General features: G+C 42.5%; 1 protein-coding gene across 2 annotated transcripts in view; it reads right to left on the bottom strand.

The window, feature by feature from the left end:
• LOC129859578 (neuroligin-4, X-linked-like) overlaps window positions 1-21,902 on the bottom strand; it is a 76,800-nt gene that overhangs the window by 26,120 nt on the left and 28,778 nt on the right. For both annotated transcript variants that reach the window (XM_055929506.1, XM_055929507.1), the window contains one exon: window positions 19,662-19,814. In XM_055929506.1, the coding sequence (XP_055785481.1) occupies window positions 19,662-19,814 (153 nt within the window). The remainder of the gene's footprint in view (window positions 1-19,661; window positions 19,815-21,902) is intronic.

Here is a 21,902-nt window from a genome sequence, read left to right as displayed (position 1 = left end):
CAGCATTACAGTAGCAACTGTTTTACAGGAAATGCTGCAGTATGAGGTAAGACACAAGTACAGTGTGTTCAACAGCTTAAGTACTTGTAAGCCTAATTGATGTATTCCTACTGGGAATGTATAAAAGAATAACCAAAGACAAATCAATATCAGAAAAATAACGGTATACTAAATTCCACCCCTGACCATTTGACGTGTCTGTCTGTTTTCAAGTTATGACTTCTCAAGTGTTGCCCTACTCCAAAAATAGCCATGTAAATCAAGTATTGACGACCCCGCTTCTCCATGCCTGAGTCAATGCCACTTCCTACGTATTTCTTGTCATTCTGTGCCTGCATGGCATCTATGACACATCCATTACCCCTTAGCCTGAGGCAGGGCTGTTTGCTCTCCTCTAATTTTGACTCTCACATGGTATCAAGTCTTGTGGAATCATCAGTCTCAGAACAGAACTCCATGTGACAACATTCTGGAAACAACCGAGTCACAGCACTCCACGTGACTGATGATATTCTGCCAAGAGACCGAGAACATGAAGTATGTAGTATCTCTGACAAACCTCCATACTTCCAAACACGATCACTGAAGAGGAAGGAATGGCCTCCTTCACCCACCCACTTGTCTGACTGACTCTACCCTGCTACGGAAGCCCTGGCCCTCTAACATGCTAGCCCTGTCTCTTTTCCATAACATCCGGGGTATGATGCTAGCCGGTTAGTCACATAGACAGAATTACCTTTTGGACCTTCCACAAGGACACAGAGATGATCGTGCTGATTTGGACGGTATCATGCATATCTGTGCTGTGAGTTTTGCATGAGTAATGGACCCAAAGTCTAATAAAAATTATAATCTGAACAGCACTTTGAGATATCAGCTGATGGAATCATCAGTCTCAGAACAGCTGTTATTAATCCCTAGATAATTCATAGTTAATGACATGCAGGACAAATGTAAAGGGTTTACAAAATAAATCCCCATTTGCATCTGTTTTGCTTGGTTTATTGTGCTTGTCATTGTGACACGATAAAGAGAGGTTATCAACCATTCTGGCCAGGTGATGCGCCGCATCAACACACTCTGTGACTGAACACAGCTTCTCCACATGTTCAGTACATGTTGACTGAGGCTGTAACTACAGATGGCATGTACTGTATGACAAAACAGTACTGTAGTAGTAATAGGACATGGGCATACTACCTCAGTTGGGCCGACCAACCAGTGCTCCCGCACATTGGCTAACCGGGCCAATGTGCGGTTAGCCAAAGAGCGGTTAGCCAAAGAGAGAGAGAGAGAGAGAGAGAGAGAGAGAGAGAGAGAGAGAGAGAGAGAGAGAGAGAGAGAGAGAGAGAGAGAGAGAGAGAGAGAGAGAGAGAGAGAGAGAGAGAGAGAGAGAGAGAGAGAGAGAGAGAGAGAGAGAGAGAGAGAGAGAGAGAGAGAGAGAGAGAGAGAGAGAGAGAGAGAGAGAGAGAGAGAGAGAGAGAGAGAGAGAGAGAGAGAGAGAGAGAGAGAGAGAGAGAGAGAAAATAATAATATGATGACAGACTCTGTGGAGTGACAGGTCGTCCAGGTAGGGGACAGCTGTGTGACAGTGATGAAGGAGGAGGGATACAGAGCAGCTCAAGCACACACACACTCTGCCACACGTCCCAGATGTCACACACCCAAATACACATACAAACACACTCACAGTTGTCCCAGTCACTCCTCCCTTCAGCTTCACCATTTTATGCACACACACAATGTCTATGTCACTCTTCCTTCACTTTATTTGAGCGTCACCACACACACACATGCTAGGGAAACATCCCTGCTCAGTGCGGATCTGGGTCATGGAGCATTAAATCCCCTTCCTCCACACACACACACACACACACACACCACACACACACACACACACACACACACACACACACACACACACACACACACACACACACACACACACACACACACACACACACACACACACACACACACACACACACACACACACACCACAGCCACAGCCACAGCCCATCACCTCAATACACACCATCTGTCCTCCAAAGCTGGGCTACCAAATCCATTAGGGCCTCATGCAGCGTTCACGACATTTCAGAAACTTGGACATTGTAGAAAGAAAGATGATACCATGTTTCCCACTTAGGAAGTATCAGAATCAACCAATAGGAAGCTCTATGCAAATTACTTACTTTAATCTGAACTCGGAAGTCCAGGGTTTCCAACATGACGTGAATGCGGCATCACAGACAGGTCTCTCTTCCTCTACAGGAACGGAACACATGAACCAGCCATCTGATAGACACCCTGGGCTCTCTAGTAGCCATGCTACAGCCAGAACTGCTCTGAACTACCTGTTAGCCGCAGTGGTGCAGTGGTTCCTGGAGAAGTGGGTATACTCTAATTTGGAAATAAATCCCATATATTGGTCTTTCACAGACAGGCCAACCCAAGCTGTACTTTGCAAGTAGGCTAATAGTAGGCCTAATTCCCAGGTTTCTGATTAAAGTCACACTTTCTAATAGAAAAACAACACAAATGGATGTTCTAAGTACACAACAATGCTTAAACCACATCAGGGGACCACTTTTGAGGTCTTGGAAAAATCCAAGAAATTGAGTTATTTCTTTGTAGTTAATCTTTAATTCCACTACCCAGACATCTAGCACTGTTGTTTTGTTAGTGGTGTTTCTGTAGCATACATAAAATGGACTTTGCAAAAACAAATGGCCACTGGATTGGTGCAAATAATCATGACATCATTCTGCCATGTCTGACCTTGCTTCAAAGTAGCCTTTAGAACAATGGTTGTTCAAGCTGCCAAAGGCCTTATCCTAGTCACATTAGCAACCCATGATAGTTGTTGCATCTTTAGATCTCCCCTATTTTTACATTTCGAATGGATATTTCCATCGCTGTCCATGAAAACGCTCGCATGTGCAGTGTACATCTTAGAACGCCGTTTTCCCACAGATTGCATTTTGGAACATCCGCGCATGTGCACATTGCTGCGCTTAAAATGTGAAGAAATAATAGTTGACCAACATTTTAAGCTAAACATTCTGCTCTGATCTATCAGCCTTATTTATTGATATGGTGTATTCTTCCACTACACTACTTTGATACGCATTGGGGGGATTAAGAAGTGAGTAAACACAATGCCCGGGGAAAAAAGTCTATACAAGTCATACACCTGCGTATACCCTCCATTACACCACAGGTTAGCCATGCTACAGCAAAAACTACTCTGACCACTCTGTTAACCGTGCTACAGCTAAAACTACCCTGACCCCTCTGTTAACCGTGCTACAGCTAAAACTACCCTGACCCCTCTGTTAGCCGTGCTACAGCAAAAACTACCCTGACCCCTCTGTTAACCGTGCTACAGCAAAAACTACCCTGACCCCTCTGTTAACCGTGCTACAGCTAAAACTACCCGGACCCCTCTGTTAGCCATGCTACAATATACAAGGCCAAAATAGTCCACTTTCCAAGTTATAGGTACAATATGCAATATTTATAGCGGTACAATAGTCATTTCAATTATATATATGATATACACCCACTGAGTTTTGAAGAAAACAAATGAAAGGGCATCATAAAGATATTCCAGACCTCTGTTAGCCATGCTATTGCTTTCCGTTTATAACTGGAGTCCTAAAAGGATCAATATCTACATAGTGGAAACCATCACACTCTCCCAGGCTTGCACAAAGGACGTCTCTTAGTTGGTTTAGGTTAAACCATTTAATCCAGAAATACAAAAACACAGTAAGTCCACACTCAAAAAGCATTGCAAAAAGCTAACTTAAATGTACAATTTGCGTAATGTCCCCCCCCCCCCCCAGCATAATAAGGAGAACCAGCATAGCCTCATTAACTTGCAGCTCAAGCTCAACAGCATGGGGGGAGTTCAGTGTCTCTGTCACCCTTCAAAGCAAACAGGTTTGCAAGCCAGCCAGCAGAATAAGATGCTTAATGATTTAGTGGCACATAAACGCATCGGAGGAGCTCCTATGGATTGTCACCCCGGCACAGGTCAAAGAGAGATAAGGGACTCCAAATGTCCTTCCTTTGGAATTGATAAATGGAGTATATGGGGTACAGCAGTTTTACATCTATTTGTTCCAGTCAGGATGAGTCGAGCGAGTTTTGGAAAACATGAAACAGCAGTAATCACTATCTTTTCTATACAGACAAGACTATAAGACGACACAGTATTGTCTGAAACCAAATTATACATTTGCTGTACATAAAATGCTGTTTGACAATGGTGTACTGCCAGTTAGCTGTGACTGGTCCATCCATACAAACCCTTAACACAGAAATGCATCTGTTTTTCCTCAACCAGCCATTGGCCCAAGTACTGTAGATGCGTAGCCCAAAGCAGCATGTTGCCAGATAACGTGTTATAGCACAATTATAGCACCTTCTGAGTGGTTCTCCAAGACCCACACCGAGCATGATTTACCCCAAATAGTTTAACCAATAAAAAACATCAAGACACCCCTGTATAAAGCAACTGTCTGCAAAACATAAAGAAATACGACCAAACTGTTTATCTAAAATGGGAATCGTTAAGGATAATACAGTCAAAGGACCCCAAAGTGACACTGATCGAAGAGTGCACGTGTCATTGGTTGTTGCAGTATTTTTTATTGGCTTGCCTGGCAGTACATAGGGTGCAACTCCACACGTCCTCTCCACAAATGTTTAGTCAACAGAAGTAGGTGCCTGGGATCGAGGCAGAGAACACATTACACAGGGAATCGATACTAAGCAAATACATAACCATGTCAAGAAGTGGATAATCCTTTTTGTCTACAAGAGACACAGCTCTTACAGTGACTGAATCCAACAACAACTCTGTCTGATGCTGACTGCATCCCAAATGGCACCCTATTCCCTACAAGTGCATTACTTTTGACCAGAGCCCTATTGAACCTAGTAATAAGTAGTGCACTAGGGACTAGGGTGCCATTTGGAATGGAACAAGCGCTGTGTGTAAATGAGGTGAAGAGGAGGCTTCCAAAAACCCTCTCTAGAAAATCGATGTGCCACAGTGCTCTAATTGAGTGATAAAAAAAGCCTGTCATACAGTAATTGCATAGATGGTTATTTGTTTATTTTGTTGTTTGTCCTTGGTTTCCCATTACGACATGTAAAAAAAAATATTGCCCTTCAATAATCAAACCGTAATTTGTCAGAAAAAACACCCTGTCTTCTCTTGCTGTTAGTTATAAACTCAGCAAAAACAGAAACGTCCTTTTTCAGGACTGAAAAACACCAAAAGAAAGATGCCCAGGGTCCCTGCTCATCTGCGTGAACGTGCCTTAGGCATGCTGCAAGGATGCATGAGGACTGCAGGTGTGGCCAGGGCAATAAATTGCATTGTCCATACTGTGAAATGCCTAAGACAGCACTACAGGGAGACAGGACTGACAACTGATCATCGTCGCAGTGGCAGACCACGTGTAACAACACCTGCACAGGATCGGTACATCCGAACATCACACCTGTGGGACAGGTACAGGATGGCAACAACAACTGCCCAAGTTACCACAGGAACGCACAATCCCTCCATCAGTGCTCAGACTGTCCGCAATAGGTTGAGAGAGGCTGGACTGAGGGCTTGTTGGCTTGTTGTAAGGCAGGTCCTCACCAGACATGGGCACAAACCCACCGTCGCTGGGCCAGACAGGACTGGCAAAAAGAGATGCACTGCAGTACTTATTGCAGCTGGTGGCCACACCAGATACTGACTGTTACTTTTGATTTTGACCCCCCCTTTGTGCAGGGACAAATTATTCAATTTCTGTTAGTCACATGTCTGTGGAACTTGTTCAGTTCATGTCTCAGTTGTTAAAACTTGTTATGTTCCTACAACTATTTACACATGTTAAGTTTGCTGAAAATAAACACAGTTGACAGTGAGAGGATGTTTATTTTTTTGCTGAGTTTATTTTTTCATGGTGACATTGTCATGGTACGTGTCGATCATTTTCTTGGAACACCTCATTCTCTCCTCCATACAACCTTTGCACTGTTTTGATGTGATTGACAAAGACTGTTGCTTTTGACAGCCTTTTCCTTGTATATGACAACTGATGAATGCTCGGCTCACTTGCTGCTATGACGAACTCGCTGTCTGTGAACAAGAATAGGTTGTTACTTTGAGCAATAATTATAATTTCTTAAACTTTTGTAGCGCTTTTCATTACAGACAGAATCTCAAAGCGCTTGTTAAGCAAACTAAACAGCAATTAACAATTTCAAAGTAAATATAGGCTACAACAGTAGCTAGATCAGCTAGATCTCATCTGTTTGAGTGAGCATAGGCCTTTCCTGCAGTCACATGACCACATTACCCTCTGGTGGCCTCATGGGTGGAATGTTATTAATATTTTTCTTAATTTCATAATTAATAAACATTCTCTTTTTTAAACACTGAAAATCTGGTGTTTATCAAACGGCTTTGCTATATTACAGTCTTCTGTGATGTATATAAAGTGTAATGTTGGGATGCAAATTCAAAATGGAATGCATTTCAACTCTATATCTGACATGGTACTGGTGTCTTCTTTTTTTGAGCCCATAATCATGTGTGTGAGGTGTATATTTTTGTTTAAAAGTAGATTTGTTTAAGACTACCAAGAATCCCTCTTTGTGACCCTGATTTAGCCCACTGCAGTGAAAGCATAAATACATTTTCACAAATATGCATTGTTGGTAAAAGAGCAGATTTACATGAGTTCCTAACCAAATTAATATCTATCAGAGAGGAAAAGCTATCTGGTGAGAATGTACTGTATGTGTGTATGCGCATTCATTTGGATTCAGTCTGGTTAATTAGGGAAATTACAAACAGTCTCTAAACATCCAAGACTCTACGCTTGGTGGTTGGCCTCTCTCTCGCTTTCTCTCTCTCTCTCTCTCGCTCTCTCCTGCACCCACACTCTCTCCCCTACCTTTCTCTATCGCTCTCTCTCTCTCCATCTCTCTCTCTCTCTCTCGCTCTCTCCTGCACCCACACTCTCTCCCCTACCTTTCTCTATCGCTCTCTCTCTCTCCATCTTCCCTCCAGTTGCTGAACGACATTACATTTCAATAAGCTTTTCATCTGGGGAGGAGAATTCTACCCTAAAGAAATCTGATGCAAATGAACCCAACCCAAAACTCTTTGCTTCATTGACCTCTTAATCTGTGGAATCACTGTGGCAAAGACTGTAGTTAATTGGTACTCAAAGTTTCACGTTATATCTTTGTCATAAAGTATTGTTAAATATTCATACTGTATATACTGTATCCAGCTGTGTGAGGACGTAATATCTCAGGTTGGTTGCACAGGTTAAGTTTGACCAATAAGAAAGTTCCTCTGGTATTCCCCAGCCTTAGAGGAACAGAATTGTACCCCTTAACCCACCAATTCAGCTCTGGGCATAGTGTTTGAGCTTCCAGCTGGATGGAGTGAAAGTGATCCGACGCTCTTCTCCAGAGACGTGTCTGGCGGGTGGACACACACACGCACGCACGCACGCACGCACGCACGCACGCACGCACGCACACACACACACACACACACACACACACACACACACACACACACACACACACACACACACACACACACACACACACACACACACACACACTCACAAACACAGTGTGGGTGGCCACCTGGGTCAGTGAGCACGCTCGCATTGGCTTGTTGTGCCTCATCCTTGTCTGTCAAGTCTTAGTGGTGTGTCTATGGCCAACAATAGCAAGCCCCAGCAGAATGTACTGGCAAATGTTCCAGACAGAATAAAGCCATGACCTCCTGGATGTTCCTATCCGTATAGGAAGAGCCTGAAGAAATACAATATCATATCCTTTCTGAAGATATTATAAGACAAAATGGCCCTGACATTTCAGAGCAGTATGAGGCAAAGATAATTGTGTAGCCTATGTTTGTTTAACTGTAGAGGACAGAGTGGACCATTAGATGCTATCTTAAAATGCATTCGAAGATGTATTTTGGGGCTATATTTAAACCTTTTCTTTCAGGTTATACACATCTTGTACTGTAAGTGCCCAGTTCATGATCACATGTTATTCACTGAATACAGTGGTAAAGGAAGGAACAAACTAGCAGAGATAACATTTAAATGGAAAGACTGGAACGCTTTAAACACAAAGTTGATTCATGTTGATTTATTGCAGTAAACTAGCATCTGTATTTAGCTGTCAGAAAAATACAGTTTGTTCCTTACTGGGGTTAAAATGCTGTTTCCAAGTGAGATAACTGGTAAACGTTATATTCAGTGGCAATATTATTCAAAATAATAAGTTAAAAGAATAACATTTTAAAAAGTAGGCATATCTAAAACGTCTGCAGTATATCATTGACTTAGTATCCAAATGCTATGATAAAATCTGTCACCCGAAGTAAACAACATAGCATTTAGAAGATTTTTAACGCATGCAAAGAGAATATCTCAAGTGTCCTTAATTAGCAATGTAACGCGGCCCTTTAACAACCAGGCAAAAATCCACATTCTTAAACTTTGTCTTAAAACATCTTTTCATTACGTTCTTCTTTTTTTTTTTTTTATGTACGTTCACCTTCCTTCTCAACAAGTAGCTTCTTTGAACAATACTTAAAAGCCGGCGGGATCAATATTTTCCAGCACGCACCCAGGAAAAGTGCTAATCGGATTCAAGCTCATGAAATTAAAATGACTCAGCAGGGATCAGGCTGTAATTAGTGTCAAGCTATTAACTTTCTTTCATATGTCTGTTAACTGAATACTTAAACATTGACTTTACTTTAAACATGAACATCCTACACAAACTGAATAGCAGTATAGACTTCATTTTAATCAGAGTGCCATACATGTCTTACATCAATATGTGTTATGAGAACACATAAGGCACATCAACTATAATCCTCTGACATGGGAATACCATGCTCATCAACAAATCAAACACATCTTTAACCAAGCATGATCTAGAAAAATCCATTATCTGCAAAACAGTGCATTTTTTGACATAAAGCTGAAGTACCTGTTGCATCTCTCCGTTACTTAAGTGCCATAATGTTTCAGATATCAAGAAGAATCAATTCTCTCCTCATTTCCAGAGTTATACAGCCAGGCCGTACTGCGTGTGGCTTTGCTGTCATTTAAGGGCTCATCTAGGTGCCGTTGTACTGTCATAATTCAAAATGTCTTCATCCCTTACTTGTGTAGAACATCACAGCAATGTTGACAACACTCGTAGAAAAAGAAAATTGCTATCGAGAACCTTAAAGGGTTCTTTGGCTGTCCCCACAGGTACATGTACAGTTCACAACCTGATCAAATAATCCCTGTGTCTATATGGCTATGGCAGGAAATATCCCTTCTCTCATTTCCATACCACTTTCGCCTGAGTGTAGGAATAAGCGTGAACAGATAAGAGCATTTTCGTAATATCCTCTAAAAGAAGCTTAAGAAGTCTACACTGGATGAAGCGCTGTGTCTCTGATGTTACCAGGGGCGCAAGTGGGGGGGACATCATTTAAATTGTTCTTATCTAGACGGATAAACACTCCAAACAGCCTACCCGACTGCTCGGAGGCGTCCGCATGGTCCTAAAGCACACGTGGCCTTGTTTTCTATCACATTCCAATTATAAAACTGATGGGGGACAAAAATGACATTTCATCATTTTATTTACCTTTATTTTATTTCACTAGGCAAGTCAGTAAATAACAAATTCTTATTTTCAATGACAGCCTAGGAACAGTAGGTTAACTGCCTTGTTCAGGGGCAAAATGACAGATTTTTACCTTGTCAGCTCGGGGATTCGATCTTGCAACCTTTCGTTTACTAATCCAACACTCTAACCACTAGGCTACGCTGGCACCCCGCAGCTGGGGAGTTGGGGGTCCCCCCCTTCCCCAGTGAAAGTTGCACACCTGGATGTTACGGGCGAAGTAGACTATTTGAAGGAATAGTATCCAACGAAGTGAGATATTGAATGTTTCACACTGCCCGGTCTTCAATCATGTAGGGGAGAGAAGAGGATGATAAAAAGGCATCTAACATTTTAAAAATGTAGATGTTGATTGTGTCAATAGCTCAATGTAGCAGAAAATCTAGAATAGGATTGAAATCATGCTTCTTACATAATGCAGTGTAATTAGTTTAATTTTGTGTAAAATTACACTATCTAGTCTTGCTCAATTCCTTTCCTCAGTGTTAATACATTGCCAGTCTGTCACTGTTAAATTGAGTCTTCATCCCCACCTCAGGAACTGAAGCATTTTAACACCTTGAGCTTTGCAAATAAACAAAACTCTGAACATGAATATGCAAGACATTTTACACTGCTAAATTGTGATGCTTAGAGGCTCCCAAAACCTTTAAAAATGAATACTGTTTAAGAGAAGGTCAAACACAAAACATTTTCTCTCATTTCCTAGCTTTTACAATAAGACTACAGCACAGCTGAGCAGAAATGAACAGCATCAGTACTGGTACTACACTGGGAGTTGACGTAATAATAATATGAATAATGATGATGATGATGATGAAGATCAACTTAATAACAATAATATGACAACCTTTCTTCACTATACCCCTACATATACAAGTGTATGGCCATATTTCAGTAAACCGCAACAAGAAATCATATCTGGGTTGCAACTCATGTGGCTTAATATAGCTGTAACGTCACAGATATTTAGAATCTGTATGCGTATTCAATTCAGTGCCACTCTACAGCGAAGTCCCATACTGTGGAACCGTAACATTGAGCGATATACGTTTATTGTTGCTTGGTGGGGTGGGTTCTGATTTAATCTGTCTCTTGATGTCTTCTAAGGTCAACGGACTCACCGTAAATCTCAGAACGATAGTGATCATCAACTGATGAGGCGTTTGCTATGTTAAACCCGTCTTGTGGTTTTAGGCTCTTTTTGTTGCTCTCTGACAATTACGTTCATACGTAAAACTGTAAGAGACACATGATATATATTTTTTTGCAACTATAGAAAACAGTATCCGCAAGAAACATGCAGGCACACCCACCCACCACACTCGCCTAGGCTTCTACTGGTTCACATTACAGCTGGTATAATAGCAATTGAACCTGGAACGGGTGGGTCGTGAAATGTGCGACTTCCTAACACGGCCGGAGTCACGGAGAGAATTACACTGTGATGACCTGGTGTTGTTCAGCCGCACAGTCCACCATAATGGTTAACCCAGAGGTGTAAACATTGCCACCATCCTTACCCGTTTACTAGCCCCCAGCAGAACCAAATCAACTCCCCATTGTGTTGTGACTGTCAAACCTAAACAGCTATTACGGCCACCACGCCATTCCACTTAGCCATTTGCAAATCAGTCATTTTTCGGCAGTCTGAGTCCCATTTAAAAATGTTTACCGTGGCATTTTCCATCCTGCCTCATTATCCACCAGACTGGATAGCGGCGGCTGAGGCTTTTTTAAACCATGGAGGGAGATGAGCGAGCGATGCTCGGTCATATCAACCGATTGTAATTGCCAAAATTCAACGCAGCGTGCAATTCCATTCACTATACTCTGTGTACCAGACCACTTACTTAAAACAAACTGTACAGGATAAAGAATGCATTAGGGAGAGGAAAGGAAGACAGAGAGGGTGAGAGAGGGGGGCATCAGCCATGCACTCATCCTCTGGCGTAACAAAAAGATGCTTTCAGAGAACGTGGAGATTTACTGAGCCACTGACCAAATCCATTTAAAATACCACCCAACTTTCTTTCTTTTTATCATCCCTCGATCTTTCTACTCTTTCTACTTCTGAGACTCAGAAGTAGAAAGAGTAGAAAGTGTGTGTAGTGTGCGTGTGTGCATGTGTGCGTGTGTGTGTGTGTGTGTGTGTGTGTGTGTGTGTGTGTGTGTGTGTGTGTGTGTGTGTGTGTGTGTGTGTGTGTGTGTGTGTGTGTGTGTGTGTGTGTGTGTGTGTGTGTGTGTGTGTAATATCTGTATGTGTATGTAATGTGTGTGCGCGTGCGTTCGTTTGTTTGTGCGTGCGGGTGTGTGTGTGTTGATCCACACACTGATGATGTCCATGTCCCATCTCTCCATCTGGGCCTGTGTGGCCCCACCCAAATCTCTCCAGTGCATCTGGTGTACTGTAGCTTTGCTTGACACAACTGTGTCAGCTCAAAAGCTAAGAAAACACTTAAAGGTGAATGAATGTGAATGTGATAAACTATATCTGTATGGCGGTCTTGGAGAGAGCCTGCATGCCTACTTCCATAAAAACATAGCTGGCTTGTGTGTCACATTCTGACCATAGTTTCCTTTTATGTATTCATGTTATGTTGGTCAGGGCGTGAGTTTGGGTGGGTAGTCTATGTTCTGTTTTCTATGTTGTATTTCTATGTCTGGCCTGATATGGTTCTCAATCAGAGGCAGCTGTCGATCGTTGTCTCTGATTGAGAATCATATTTAGGACGCCTGTTTTCCCACTATGGGTTGTGGGTGTTTATTTTCTGTCTAGTGTCTGTTCACCTTACAGAACTGTTTCGTTTTTCTTATCGTTGTTATTTTGCGTAGTGTTCAGTTTGAAATTAAAATATGACGAACACTTACCACGCTGCATTTTGGTCCTCCTCTCCTTTCACCAACGAGAATCGTTGCATTGTGTGTTTAGCTACTGCCTGCTTTTATATTTATATGCCTTATGAGGACATTATTTTTGGCCAAGTAACTATTATTTTCCCTGAAAGGAACATTTACAGACCATAGAGAAGAGACAGAAGATATCAATATCAATATATTTCAGTGTTTTGTTTACAATTACAATGGATGCTCTTCTACCGAACCATCATGACAGCAATGACCTTTAAAAGTGAACCTGTCTGCGATCAGCCTTATTTTGCTAAATATTGTTACAAAAAGCAGGACGTGAAAAGCTCAATCACACCCCTCCTCTAAAGGTCTTCCAAACACAAACAATCTATTAATATTCGCGATAAAAGCCAACCGTAATCCATAATGGTCTGACAATTACTCAGAAATAACTGTTAACTTGTTTCATTTCTGATTTGCAAAGTCCTTTTTAACAACTCCTTTGTTGTTGTAGTCATATGCTTTATTCATTCTTATCTAAAAGGTAAAAGTTCCAAAAAATAGTGATAATTAATTGTTATACATGGATCTGAATGAACCATTAAATAATAAACAAACAGTCAACATGATGCCAATGCAATTTTTATATACACTTACTGTATTTTACCAGGTAAATTGACTGAGAATGTATTCTCTTTTACAGTTATTTACCATTACTACAGTTTAAGTCCAAATCAACTAGTGTGAAAGAAAGAACCAACTAGCCTAGTGGAGCACGAAATCAAACAAACAGTAGTTCAATGAGATTTATAACACACCACAAGAAAGGAAAAACTCACTCATTGAAATATTACATTTGAATGGTTTCAGAATATTCTGACCTATGCTGCTAAAAAATACATTGCAACGAAAATAATTTTTAAAACTTTCTTCCAGGATATGCCTTTTGAAACCGGCATCCGAACACTTGTCACTACAAACTTTTGAGCTGAGCACGTCAATTTATCTTTCTATCTATCACACACCGCCATCTTCTCTGAGACACATCAGACCTGAATCTGATATAAAGGCTTTTGAAGAAGTAGGCATGAGACTGGGGCACATTTTCAAAAGGAGCTTAGTGAGAGAGGACCATTTGTCATGCTAGCGAATGCTTTGCCCTCCTTTTCCTGCCCCGGCCCATTCCTTGCGTGTGCAGGCCTAAAGGAAATGTATGTATGTTTGTTTGTTTTCTCCTTTTAAAATGAGCTGGGGCTGCTGAAAGAGAGCTGACCAGGGATCAACACTGAGGCAGTTGGCTGCCTCTGTGTTCTCTTCCCTTCTCTGTCACGTCAAAGCGGCCTCTCCTCTCTCCTTTCCGTGACTCAGAATTAGTGTGTTTATTGTACAGTATATGTCATGAACAGCCTCCCAGCCACACACATATTATCTTCCCAAACAAGGGTGATACGGCCGACATGCCTTCATCCCTCACTGGCTGGGGGAAATCAACAGGGGGTTCAGATCTCCTCCTGGCACTTAGCTATCCTTGGCCCAGTGTGAGTGGAGTCAAGCAGGGTCCCCTTTAGGCCCCCTGGGGGCCCCCAGGGCCACCACCAAAGACCAACAACAGCCCGAATAAAACACATCAGCATAGAGAAACCACAAAAAACATAGCAGTATATCTGTAGATAGTGGAAACACAAATACTATGAGATGTTGTTGTGAGACACATCATTCACTGTCTCTCTCAGTTGTTGACATAGACATTACAGACTTACAGTGCATTCGGGAAAGTATTTATAACCCCACATTTTGTTAAATTATAGCCTTATACTAAAATTGGTTAAATAAAAGATGTTCTTCATCAGTCTACACACAATACCCCATAATGACAAAGTGAAAACAGGTTTTAAGAAATTTTGGCAAATGTATAAAAAATATCTACGTAAGTATTCAGAACCTTTGCTATGAGACTCGAAATTGAGCTCAGGTGCATCCTGTTTCCATTGATCATCCTTGAGATGTTTCTACAACTTGATTGGAGTCCACCTGTGGTAAATTCAATTGATTGGTCATGATTTGGAAAGGCACACACCTGTCTATATCAGGTCGCACAGATGACAGTGCATGTCAGAGCAAAAACCAAGCCATGAGGTCGAAGGAATTGTCTGTAGAGCTCCGAGACAAGATTGTGGCGAGGCACAGACCTGGGGAAGGGTACCAAAAAAATTCTGCAGCATTGAAGGTCCCCAAGAACACAGTGGCCATCATTCTTAAATGGAAGAAATTTGGAACCACCAAGATTCTTCCTAGAGCTGGCTGCCCGGCCAAACTGAGCAATCTGGGGAGAAGGGCCTTGGTCAGGGAGGTGACAAAGAACCCGATGGTCACTCTGACAATGCTCCAGAGTTCCTCTGTGGAGATGGTAGAACCTTCCAGAAGGACAACCATCTCTGCAGCACTCCTCCAATCAGACCTGTATGGTAGATTGGCCAGACGGTCAATGAAAGGCACATGACAGCCTGATTGAAGTTTGTCAAAAGGTACCTGAAGGACTCTTAGACCATGCGAAACAAGATTCTCTGGTCTGGTGAAACCAAGATTGAACTCTTTGGCCTGTATGCCAAGCGTCACGTTTGGAGGAAACCTGACACCATCCCTATGGTGAAGCATGGTGGTGGCAGCATCATGCTGTGGGGAGGATTTCAGCGGGACTGAGCGACTAGTAAGGATCGAGGAAAGATGAACGGAGCAAAGTATAGAGAGATCCTTGATGAAAACCTTTTCCAGAGCGCTCAGAACCTCAGAGTGGTTCATCTTCCAACAGGCAACAGGACAATGACCCTAAGCACCCAGCCAAGACAACGCAGGAGTGGCTTCGGGGCAAGTCTCTGAATATCCTTGAATGGACTTGAACCCGATCGAACATATCTGGAAATAGCTGTTCAGCGATGCTCCCAATCCAACCTGACAAAGCTTGAGAGGATTTGCAGAGAAGAATGGGAGAAACTCCCCAAATACACGGGTGCCAAACTTGTAGCGTCATAACAAAGAAGACTTGAGGCTGTAATTACTGCCAAACAAAAAAGTACTGAATAAAGGGTCTGAATATGATATTTCTGTTTTTTTATTTTAATACTTTTGCAAAAATGTCTAAACCTGTTTTGGCTTTGTCATTATTGGGTATCGTGTGTAGATTGATGAGGAAAACATACAATTTAATCAATTTTAGAATAAGGCTGTAACAAAATGTGGTAAAAGTTAAGGGTTCTCAATACTTTCTGAATGCACTGTATACCATACGGTATATACAGTATATTAAAAAAACTACAACGATAGACACACAATTTTACATTACATTTTCTTTGATATAATAACATTGAATAAATGTAATGCTCTCTCTCGTAACACTCTTCACAGTGCAGGAAACTGCAGTTAAATATGTGTCATCTGACACAATCAGCAGGGGCAAGGAGGAAAAGAGGCTTCAAGCTGTATTTGATCTACGGAGACTGACAAGTCCTGCTGAGGCAGAGGCTATCCTAATATGGACACTGTATCGAGATCAATCAGCTAAAATAATATTGTGCTGAAATTGTTCTCCTCGTCCGACTGAATAGGCCTAGAATCTGGGACATATCGTGTTCCCAAAACAATATTTCCATTCAATTCCAGATTCACCAGTAGAACAAACTATTGGTAATCCCCCGTTATATTTCCAGACCTTGTAAGGATGTAAAAGCCCTCATCTGGACCTATATCTGGACTGGATTAAGTCGGTATTTAATTGTATTTTAAGACCTAGATGCCAAACACTCAGAACCTGTGTTTACCAGGGAGAGAGAGAGAGAGACAGATAGAGAGAGAGAGAGAGAGAGAGAACGAGAGACAGAAATAGAGACCGAGAGAGATGGGTGGAGAAGGTGTGGGGAAGGTAAGGATAGAGAGGGTTAAGTGTAGGCAGCCACGACACATGCGTCGGAATCAGGGAGACATCAACAGGCCCCTCACGTCTCGCCATAATGAGCTGGAGAGAGGAGGAGAGGAGCGGAGTGCCATGTGGCTCTGACACATCCCAGCTCAGAGTAATGGAGCTCAGGGAGAGCTCGTCAAACAGATCGGCCCATGTGGAGCTTGGACACAGATGGTGCAGTGTTACGAAAACAGCGTGGCAGCATGGCATGGTACCAACGCGGTCACAGCCAGGGCCAGCCACTGGAAACAGAGCCGGAGATGCTACACACACACACACACACACACACACACACACACACACACACACACACACACACACACACACACACACACACACACACACACACACACACACACACTGCACAGATGACCCACCTACTGCTCTTGATTCCATCTCACACACACTCCGCTGCACTGACACCATGCCATCCTTCTGCGCGTTTGTGAGATTAAGAGGCTAAAGATACCATCCGTCACCATGATAGTTGGTTACATAATATAGCACTGGTTGGTTACATAATACAACACTTCTCTTGTTTATAAAATGAATTGATTCTTCAAACCAAGCGGAGTCTTGAGTTATTTTGAAATAAATGAACACACTATTCAGACATTAAACTATCTGAACACACTATTTAGACGTCAGACTACCTGAACACACTATTCAGACGTCAGACTACCTGAACACACTATTCAGACGTCAGACTACCTGAACACACTATTCAGATGTCAGACTACCTGAACACACTATTCAGACGTCAGACTACCTGAACACACTATTCAGATGTCAGACTACCTGAACACACTATTCAGACGTCAGACTACCTGAACACACTATTCAGACGTCAGACTACCTGAACACACTATTCAGACGTCAGACTACCTGAACACACTATTCAGACGTCAGACTACCTGAACACACTATTCAGACGTCAGACTACCTGAACACACTATTCAGACGTCAGACTACCTGAACACACTATTCAGATGTCAGACTACCTGAACACACTATTCAGACGTCAGACTACCTGAACACACTATTCAGACGTCAGACTACCTGAACACACTATTCAGACGTCAGACTACCTGAACACACTATTTAGACGTCAGACTACCTGAACACACTATTCAGACGTCAGACTACCTGAACTCACTATTCAGACGTCAGACTACCTGAACACACTATTCAGACGTCAGACTACCGGAACACACTATTCAGACGTCAGACTACCTGAACACACTATTCAGACGTCAGACTATCTGAACACACTATTCAGACGTCAGACTACCTGAACACACTATTCAGACGTCAGACTACCTGAACACACTATTCAGACGTCAGACTACCTGAACACACTATTCAGACGTCAGACTACCTGAACACACTATTCAGACGTCAGACTACCTGAACACACTATTCAGACGTCAGACTACCTGAACACACTATTCAGACGTCAGACTACCTAAACACACTATTCAGACGTCAGACTATCTAGCAAGAGACTGCCCAATGTTCTGGGAGAGGAAGTTGGTGCATGTCTGAGGAGAATTTACATTCTGGTCCTTATCTTTATCTGGGATGAATACATTTCTATTTCTATGGCAGAATAGAGGCCATGTAGCTGAGGGATGCTCTAGCCTGAACCTCTACTCTGAGAGACACACAAACACGCGTGCATTTATAGGTACCCACAAAAATGTGCTGCACGCACACGCACACGCGCACGCGCACGCGCACGCACGCACACACGCACACACGCACACACGCACACACGCACACACACACGCACACACGCACACACACACACACACACACACACACACACACACACACACACACACACACACACACACACACACACACACACACACACACACACACACACACACCCCCCTCATCTCTCTCCTCACCCAGTCTATCAAAGAAGCAGAGACAGCCTTAACAAGGGCCTTCTTTCTCCTCTCTCTACGTTTTTTTTTTCTTCTCTCCTCCGCAGTGCATACTTTTCCAGAACACCTTTTCCCCCTGGCTCTCAATCGCGAAGCTAAATATAGCGAGCGGTGCAGACAGCTCAGCTTTATAGTAAATGGAAAGCAGAGCAGCAGCGGATACCGTGGTGTGAACAGGAAATGAACACCGTGGATGTAGCTTTGGTTTTCTTACGGGCTTAACAACACTTCAGCATCTTGGCCTCCATGAAACTACCAGGTTTAGTCTCAGCTCGTCCCCAGGCTCAACTGTTACCGTGTGTAGACAGCGAGGTGTAGTACTCATAGACGGAGAGGTGTGACAGAGACAGAGACGGCTGGTGGACGAGATTAGGAGTTTATCCGAACACTGCAGAAAGAACTGCGAAATGTACTGTACAGTGGATTTAGAAAATAGACATGGATGAATCTTGCTGATGCTTCTGACTAATATAGCTGTTGGTAAAAATAGATCCATGAACAAAGCATAATGTGCGCCCACACAGTATATTCAAGACAGTATAGCTTGAGTGTTTGGATGTCTTCCAATTCGTAGGTCTAGTATAATTTGCTAAAACATGCACAGTATCACTATGGACTGGGATGACAAAGCCTATCAGCTTGATAACCTCTCCGACACCATCGTCCCCAGAGTTCATACTGGAGTTACAGGAGTTGATATGCTGGGGGAAAATAGCTTAATTCCATGTCGGAACATTTAACGTTGTTTTACCAGAAACCTCTCCTATTATAAATATTCTCTTCTCCTACCATCACATTCTCCTCTCTTGTACTATTAGAGCAATCTTATCTGAGATGTCAACTTCTGCCAAATCAGGTAGAAGTAAAAACAAAATCTAAAAATTCTCTACTTTTTTATTCCCCATTCAATTTGTATGGGTTTATTTCCTGCTGTGCCATCAGTTGGGAAAATACTGAATTACAATCCAATATAATTTTACAAAGAATACACATTTTGAAAATACAAATTATACCACATAAACCTCACAATTTTAATCGCCAGCACTTACAGTACTGCAGCCAACCAAAACACACATCAAACGCACAACATGGACGAATCCATCAATCCATAGAATTCACAACACAAAGCGCTAAGAAAACCCAAATGTTATGCTGTGACTTACCTAACACTCCGAGCCTGTAGTTTATGGTGATTACGATGACGTTTCCGTAGCTCGCCAGGATACTCCCGTCGATCATGTTCCCCGTTCCCTCCATGTAGGATCCACCATGGATGTACACCATGACCGGCTTCAGCCCGTTCTCATCATGGATGTCTGGAAAGAAGAGCAACGAGCATGAGCGCCTGTAGATAACACCGAGTCTGGCAGTATGCACCAAATGGCACCCTGTTCCCTTTATAGTGCCCTACTTTTGACCATCGCCCAATGAACCTTTATCAAAAGTAGTGCAGGCTCCTACGCAGGGAATAGGGCGTCATTTGGTTGGTTAGGAAGGAGCCAGCCACATCCTTTACTTTGGATGCATACGTTTGTTTTTAAAAAAAATTAAATCAGCAGGCCAATGGTATATTGGTAGTTCAAAGTGGGTGTCATATGTAAACGCTATTGGACGAGATAGGTCCACTGTAAGTACTGTAGTATTGGAAATACTGTACGAGGGGAAACTTGCCATTTGAGATATGTGATAGCGGCATCATTCTGCAGATATCAGGGTCTATGTTCTTGGAGTTATACCAACACACAAGGACTGTTTCCCAAATGACACCATGTTTCCTATATAGTGCTCCACTTTTGAACAGAGTCCGTATATAGGGAATAGTGTGTAATTTGAGACACGGCCAAACATGACTGCTACAGTACAATTAGGCAGGGTGAGTACTTTATTTTGGAACTTCCCTACTCTAGTTCTGATTACAGCTGGTGATTAGTACATGTGTAGGAGTTGATTATAAATTAAGAGGGTAGAGCCTTAGCATGAGAGAAGATTGGAGAGGGATATCATGTTCCACAAACAACCAGCCTGCTAGTAGGATAAATCACAAGTCAGGGCAGCCAGCAGTCACAGGCCTCAATAGGGTGTTGTTCAATGACTTATAGTTGATTCCTATGGGTCCAGCGTCGCAGAAGTCATAGCTCAACATTCTACCACTGCTTTTCACATTCTACCTGCTTAGGACATGGTGGAGAATCAATGAGTTGGTGGAGAAAACAATGATTTGGGGAAGGAGGGATTTTCAAGGAATTCCTTACTTCAACACAAACAATTAAAGGTGTAGCCTCTGGGTAGAAATACTATACAGTGCAAACCAACCTTATCTAAACCTCAATTTACAGTGCATTCGGAAAGTACTCAGACCCCCTGACTTTTTACACATTTTGTTACGTTACAGCCTTATTCTAAAATGGATTTATTGTTTTTTCCCTTCATCAATCTACACAAAATACTCCACACCGACAAAGTAAAACAGTTTTTTAGAATTTTTTTGTGCCACTCAAGGACATTCAAAGACTTGCCCCGAAGCCACTTCTACTTTGTCTTGGCTGTGTGCTTAGCGTCGTTGTCCTGTTGGAAGTTGAACCTTCACCCCAGTCTGAGGTCCTGAGCGCTCCGGAGAAGGTTTTCATCAAGGATCTCTCTGTATTTTGCTCTGTTCTTCTTTCCCTCGATCCTGACTAGTCTCCCAGTCCCTGCCGCTGAAAAACCACCCCACAGCATGATGCTGCCACCACCATAGGTGCTTTAGGTGCCTTTTGGCAAACTCCAAGCAGGCTGTCATGTGCCTTTCATTGTCCGTCAGCCAATTTACCATAAAAGCCTGATTGGTGGAGTGCTGCAGATGGTTGTCCTTCTGGAAGGTTCTCCCATCTCCACAGAGGAACTCTGGAGCTCTGTCAGAGTGACGATCAGGTTCTTGGTGACCTCCCTGACCAAGACCCATCTCCCCAGATTGCTCAGTTTGGCCAGGCACCCAGCTCTAGGAAGAGTCTTGGTGGTTTCAAACTTCTTCTATTTAAGAATGATGAGGCCACTGTGTTCTTGGGGAACTTCGTTGCTGCAGAAATGTTTTGGTACCCTTCCCCAGATCTGTGCCTCGACACAATCCTGTCTCGGATAAAGGTAGCTTATATGTGCCTTTCCAAATCATGTCCAATCAATTGAATTTACCACAGGTGGACTCCAATCAATTTGTAGAAACATCTCAAGGATGATCAATGGAAACAGGATGCACCTGAGCTCAATTTCGAGTCTCATAACAAATGGTCTGAATACTTATGTAAATAAGGTATTTCTGTTTTTTTTTACATTTGCAAACATTTCTAAAAACCTGTTTTCGCTTTATCATTATGGGGTATTGTGTGTAGATTGATTATTATTTTTTATTTTATTTAATACATTTTAGA

The sequence above is a fragment of the Salvelinus fontinalis genome, chromosome 7, assembly GCF_029448725.1.
Source record: "Salvelinus fontinalis isolate EN_2023a chromosome 7, ASM2944872v1, whole genome shotgun sequence".
In the NCBI taxonomy this organism is placed as follows: domain Eukaryota; kingdom Metazoa; phylum Chordata; class Actinopteri; order Salmoniformes; family Salmonidae; genus Salvelinus; species Salvelinus fontinalis.
This window is presented reverse-complemented; position numbering and strand designations above follow the sequence as displayed.